This window comes from Haliotis rubra, unplaced genomic scaffold (assembly GCF_003918875.1).
Source record: "Haliotis rubra isolate DU_JTF1 unplaced genomic scaffold, ASM391887v1 Scf1310, whole genome shotgun sequence".
Taxonomy (NCBI): Eukaryota; Metazoa; Mollusca; class Gastropoda; order Lepetellida; family Haliotidae; genus Haliotis; species Haliotis rubra.
This window is the reverse complement of record NW_025765238.1, coordinates 29,817-36,012: the sequence shown is the minus strand read 5'-3', so window position 1 is coordinate 36,012 and position 6,196 is coordinate 29,817. Positions and strand designations below refer to the sequence as shown.

The window sequence follows — 6,196 nt, the reverse complement described above, 5'->3', positions numbered from 1 at the left end:
ACTTTGCGATCAGGTACAAACATGTATGTGGCAAGCACGTACAAACAGGTACATGGGAAACAGGCAAAAACAGGTATATGTCAAGCAGGTACAAACAGGCATATGGCAAGCAGGTACAAAAACTCATATGTCAAGCAGGTACAAACAGGTATATGCCAGACAGGTATAAGCAGGTACAAACAGGTATATGGCAGACAGGTACAAAGAGATATATGACAATATGTGCACACATTTACTCGTATATGCTACAGCCTGTGATCACAGAGATATGACAGGCATCCGCGTCAGGCGATGGAAAGAGGAAGCAGTCAGCTCGAAGAATAGAGTGATGACAGGAGGTGGAACTTTGATGGAAGTAGGCTGCTTGATGGAGAGAGTGAAGACAGGGGTGGGGTAGGGGGGTACTTTCATCGGAGTAAGCTGCTTGATGGATAGAGTGAAGGCAGGCAGCAAGGGTGGGACTTTGATGGGAGATGGCTGTTTGATGGAGAAAGTGAAGGCAGGGGTGGGGATTTTGATGGGGTAATTAAGCCGCTTGGTGGAAAGAGTGAAGGCAGGGCGGTGGTACTTTGATTGGGGTGGGCAGCTTGATGGACAGAGTGAATGCAGACAGGTGGAACCTTGATGGGAGTAGGCTGCTTGATGGATAGAGTGAAGGCAGGAAAGTGGAACTTTGATGGGTGTAGGCTCCTGTATGGTGCGAGTGAAGGCAGGCAGGTCGAACTTTGATTGGTGTAGGCTGCTGTATGGAAGGAGTGAAGGCAGGGAGATGGAACTTTGATGGGTGTAGGCTGCTGTATGGAGGGAGTGAAGGCAGGCAGGTCGAACTTTGATTGGTGTAGGCTGCTGTATGGAGGGAGTGAAGGCAGGCAGGTGGAACTTTGATGGGTGTAGGCTCCTGTATGGTGCGAGTGAAGGCAGGCAGGTCGAACTTTGATTGGTGTAGGCTGCTGTATGGAAGGAGTGAAGGCAAGCAGGTGGAACTTTGATGGGTGTAGGATGCTGTGTGGAAGGAGTGAAGGCAGGGAGGTGGAACTTTGATGGGTGTAGGCTGCTGTATGGTGCGAGTGAAGGCAAGCAGGTGGAACTTTGATGGGAGTAGGCTGTTGTATGGAAGGAGTGAAGGCAGGCAGGTGGAGCTTTGATGGGAGTAGGCTGTTGTATGGAGTGAGTGAAGGCAGGCAGGTGGAACTTTGATTGGTGTAGGCTCCTGTATGGTGCGAGTGAAGGCAGGCAGGTGGAGCTTTGATGGGTGTAGGCTGCTGTATGGAGGGAGTGAAGGCAGTCAGGTGGAACTTTGATGGTTGTAGGCTGCTGTATGGAGGGAATGAAGGCAGGCAGGTGGAACTTTGATGGGTGTAGGCTGCTGTATGGAGTTAGTGAAGGCAGGAAGGTGGAGCTTTGATTGGAGTAGGCTGCTGTATGGAGGGAGTGAAGGCAGGCAGGTGGAGCTTTGATGGGTGTAGGCTGCTGTATGGAGGAAGTGAAGGCAGGGAGGTGGAGCTTTGATTGGTGTAAGCTGTTGTATGGAGGGAGTGAAGGCAGGCAGGTGGAACGTTGATGGGTGTTGGCTGCTGTAAGGAGGGAGTGAAAGCAGGGAGGTGGAACTTTGATGGGTGTAGGCTGCTGTATGGAGGGATTGAAGGCAGGCAGGTGGAGCTTTGATTGGTGTAGGCTGCTGTATGGAGGGAGTGAAGGCAGGCAGGTGGAGCTTTGATGGGTATAGGCTGCTGTATGGAGGGAGTGAAGGCAGGCAGGTGGAACTTTGATTGGAGTAGGCTGCTGTATGGAGGGAGTGAAGGCAGGGAGGTGGAGCTTTGATGGGAGTAAGCTGCTGTATGGAGGGAGTGAAAGCAGGGAGGTGGAACTTTGATGGGAGTAGGTTGTTGTATGGAAGGAGTGAAGGCAGGCAGGTGGAGCTTTGATGGGAGTAGGCTGCTGTATGGAAGGAGTGAAGGCAGGCAGGTGGAACGTTGATGGGTGTTGGCTGCTGTAAGGAGGGAGTGAAAGCAGGGAGGTGGAACTTTGATGGGAGTAGGTTGTTGTATGGAAGGAGTGAAGGCAGGCAGGTGGAGCTTTGATGGGAGTAGGCTGCTGTATGGAAGGAGTGAAGGCAGGCAGGTGGAACTTTGATGGGTGTAGGCTGCTGTATGGAGGGAGTGAAGGCAGGGAGATGGAACTTTGATGGGAGTAGGATGCTGTATGGAAGGAGTGAAGGCAGGGAGGTGGAACTTTGATGGGTGTAGGCTGCTGTATGGAGGAGTGAAAGGCAGGGAGGTGGAGCTTTGATGGGAGTAGGCTGCTGTATGGAGGAGTGAAGGCAGGAGGTGGACCTTTGGGGTGTAGGCTGCTGTATGGAGGAGTGAAGGCAGGCAGGTGGAGCTTTGATGGGAGTAGGCTGCTGTATGGAGGAGTTGAAGGCAGGCAGGTGGAGCTTTGATTGGTGTAGGCTGCTGTATGGAGGGTGAAGGCAGGCAGGTGGAGCTTTGATGGGTATAGGCTGCTGTATGGAGGGGAGTGAAGGCAGGCAGGTGGAACTTTGATTGGAGTAGGCTGCTGTATGGAGGAGTGAAGGCAGGGAGGTGGAGCTTTGATGGGAGTAAGCTGCTGTATGGAGGAGTGAAGTCAGGCAGGTGGAACTTTGATGGGTGTAGGATGCAGTATGGAGGGAGTGAAGTCAGGCAGGTGGAGCTTTGATGGGTGTAGGCTGCTGTATGGAGTTAGTGAAGGCAGGAAGGTGGAGCTTTGATTGGAGTAGGCTGCTGTATGGAGGGAGTGAAGGCAGGCAGGTGGAGCTTTGATGGGTGTAGGCTGCTGTATGGAGGAAGTGAAGGCAGGGAGGTGGAGCTTTGATTGGTGTAAGCTGTTGTATGGAGGAGTGAAAGCAGGCAGGTGGAACGTTGATGGGTGTTGGCTGCTGTAGGAGGAGTGAAAGCAGGGAGGTGGAACTTTGATGGGTGTAGGCTGCTGTATGGAGGATTGAAGGCAGGCAGGTGGAGCTTTGATTGGTGTAGGCTGCTGTATGGAGGGAGTGAAGGCAGGCAGGTGGAGCTTTGATGGGTATAGGCTGCTGTATGGAGGGTGTGAAGGCAGGCAGGTGGAACTGATTGGAGTAGGCTGCTGTATGGAGAGGAGTGAAGGCAGGGAGGTGGAGCTTTGATGGGAGTAAGCTGCTGTATGGAGGAGTGAAAGCAGGGAGGTGGAACTTTGATGGGAGAAAGGTTGTTGTAGGGAAGGAGTGAAGGCAGGCAGGTGGAGCTTTGATGGGAGTAGGCTGCTGTATGGAAGAGAGTGAAAGGCAGGCAGGTGGAACGTTGATGGGTGTTGGCTGCTGTAAGGAGGGAGTGAAAGCAGGGAGGTGGAACTTTGATGGGAGTAGGTTGTTGTATGGAAGGAGTGAAGGCAGGCAGGTGGAGCTTTGATGGGAGTAGGCTGCTGTATGGAAGGAGTGAAGGCAGGCAGGTGGAACTTTGATGGGTGTAGGCTGCTGTATGGAGGGAGTGAAGGCAGGGAGATGGAACTTTGATGGGAGTAGGATGCTGTATGGAAGGAGTGAAGGCAGGGAGGTGGAACTTTGATGGGTGTAGGCTGCTGTATGGAGGGAGTGAAGGCAGGGAGGTGGAGCTTTGATGGGAGTAAGCTGCTGTATGGAGGGAGTGAAGGCAGGGAGGTGGACCTTTGATGGGTGTAGGCTGCTGTATGGAGGGAGTGAAGGCAGGCAGGTGGAGCTTTGATGGGTGTAGGCTGCTGTATGGAGGGATTGAAGGCAGGCAGGTGGAGCTTTGATTGGTGTAGGCTGCTGTATGGAGGGAGTGAAGGCAGGCAGGTGGAGCTTTGATGGGTATAGGCTGCTGTATGGAGGGAGTGAAGGCAGGCAGGTGGAACTTTGATTGGAGTAGGCTGCTGTATGGAGGGAGTGAAGGCAGGGAGGTGGAGCTTTGATGGGAGTAAGCTGCTGTATGGAGGGAGTGAAGTCAGGCAGGTGGAACTTTGATGGGTGTAGGATGCAGTATGGAGGGAGTGAAGTCAGGCAGGTGGAGCTTTGATGGGTGTAGGCTGCTGTATGGAGGGAGTGAAGGCAGGCAGGTCGAACTTTGATTGGTGTAGGCTGCTGTATGGAAGGAGTGAAGGCAGGGAGGTGGAACTTTGATGGGTGTAGGCTGCTGTATGGAGGGAGTGAAGGCAGGCAGGTCGAACTTTGATTGGTGTAGGCTGCTGTATGGAAGGAGTGAAGGCAGGGAGGTGGAGCTTTGATGGGTGTAAGCTGTTGTATGGAGGGAGTGAAGGCAGGCAGGTGGAACGTTGATGGGTGTAGGCTGCTGTAAGGAGGGAGTGAAAGCAGGGAGGTGGAACTTTGATGGGAGTAGGTTGTTGTATGGAAGGAGTGAAGGCAGGCAGGTGGAGCTTTGAAGGGAGTAGGCTGCTATATGGAAGGAGTGAAGGCAGGCAGGTGGAACTTTGATGGGTGTAGGCTGCTGTATGGAGGGAGTGAAGGCAGGGAGATGGAACTTTGATGGGAGTAGGCTGCTGTATGGAAGGAGTGAAGGCAGGGAGGTGGAACTTTGATGGGTGTAGGCTGCTGTATGGAGGGAGTGAAGGCAGGGAGGTGGAGCTTTGATGGGAGTAGGCTGCTGTATGGAAGGAGTGAAGGCAGGGAGGTGGACCTTTGATGGGTGTAGGCTGCTGTATGGAGGGAGTGAAGGCAGGCAGGTGGAGCTTTGATGGGTGTAGGCTGCTGTATGGAGGGAGTGAAGGCAGGCAGGTGGAGCTTTGATTGGTGTAGGCTGCTGTATGGAAGGAGTGAAGGCAGGCAGGTGGAACTTTGATTGGAGTAGGCAGTGAATTCAGGCAGTAAGTAAGGGTGTGACTTTGATGGGTGTATGCTGCTTGATGGAGAGAGTTAAGGCAGGCTGGTGGAAATTTATTGGGAGTAGGCTGTTTGATGGATAGAGTGAAAGCAGGCAGAGAGAGAGAGAGAGAGAGAGAGAGAGAGAGAGAGAGAGAGAGAGAGAGAGAGAGAGAGAGAGAGAGAGAGAGAGAGAGGTGCCTTTTAGTGGAAATATGGTAGGATGGACTAGGGATAGTTACACAGGTATATATACGGTAGATTTATTTTGAAGCAGCTAAATGAAGGACAATAAGTATGTATACGGTCCACGCTCCAGTGGGACGGGTTAGTGTCGCGGGATCTGCTTTAGCTGATAAGAAAGTTTGGGGAAATAGAGAGAAATAATCATGTTGATGATCCTATCGCTGAGATAAGACGCCCCACCCTAGACTGCGTGACTCGTCCGTCACATCACTGATTCACTCCCTCCTTCTCGTGTTGTACAGGAAGGACTCACCGGACCAGGCCTCCTGGAGGGATCTCATACACACCACAGAGTAAGTAACTCCACACAACACATATACTCCTTATTGTGCGGTCCATTCACGGCCTTTAGCGTTGGGTGACAGTACCCCTGCTGCCACTATCCTGTCATAAACGTAGTCAGTTGTTGGTTTACTCATATCGTATAGCGTAGCGTCATTTTGAAGTTGTTGTATTATAAAATAACAGGGCCTGTTGTGTAAACAATGAAGAGCTGACTTGTGAATTTCTAACGTATTACTAATGGAGGCGAATTATGTTGATTTGAGAGTTTCTAATGTATTACTAAAGTAGGCGATATGTGTTACTAAAGGAGGCGAATTATGTTGATTTGAGAGTTTCTAATGTATTACTAAAGTAGGCGATATGTGTTACTAAAGGAGGCGAATAATATTGACTTGAGAGTTTCTCATGTATTACTAAAGTAGGCGAATAATGTTGCCTTGAGTCTTTCTAATATATTGCTAAAGTAGGCGAATAATTTTCACTTTCTAATGGTAGCTAATGGTAGCTAATCTCTAACTAGTGTGGGCGAAACTCAGAGTTTTGGCCTATAGTTAATGTAGACGATTAGTGTTCACTTGGGCGTAAATCTATAAGTAGGAGTGTAGTTACAGAATTAATGTCACGACCCATCTCCGATCTAGTCAAGCCATTACAGAGTATATCAGGACACTGTTCGCGTATTTACTTGTTTTGTGAGTCTAAGGACTTTCTTTCTGTAGGGTAGAACGTATGTTCATGTATGGGGAAATGTTGGGCCTGCTGGAGTAGCGACTAACTACGAACACCAGCAAACCCACCAGACTGCCAAGAATAGTCCTA

The 6,196-nt window shown here is 50.9% G+C and overlaps 1 protein-coding gene across 1 annotated transcript; it reads right to left on the bottom strand.

The window, feature by feature from the left end:
• Positions 1 to 258: 258 nt before the first annotated feature.
• LOC124267461 (proline-rich extensin-like protein EPR1) lies at positions 259 to 4,319 on the bottom strand (the record flags this gene model as incomplete). Its single annotated transcript, XM_046702382.1, has 2 exons — positions 259 to 2,607; positions 2,900 to 4,319. Coding segments are annotated over 2 exons (3,769 nt in total), but the record flags the coding sequence as incomplete, so codon positions are not given.
• Between the last annotated feature and the right edge of the window lie 1,877 nt (positions 4,320 to 6,196).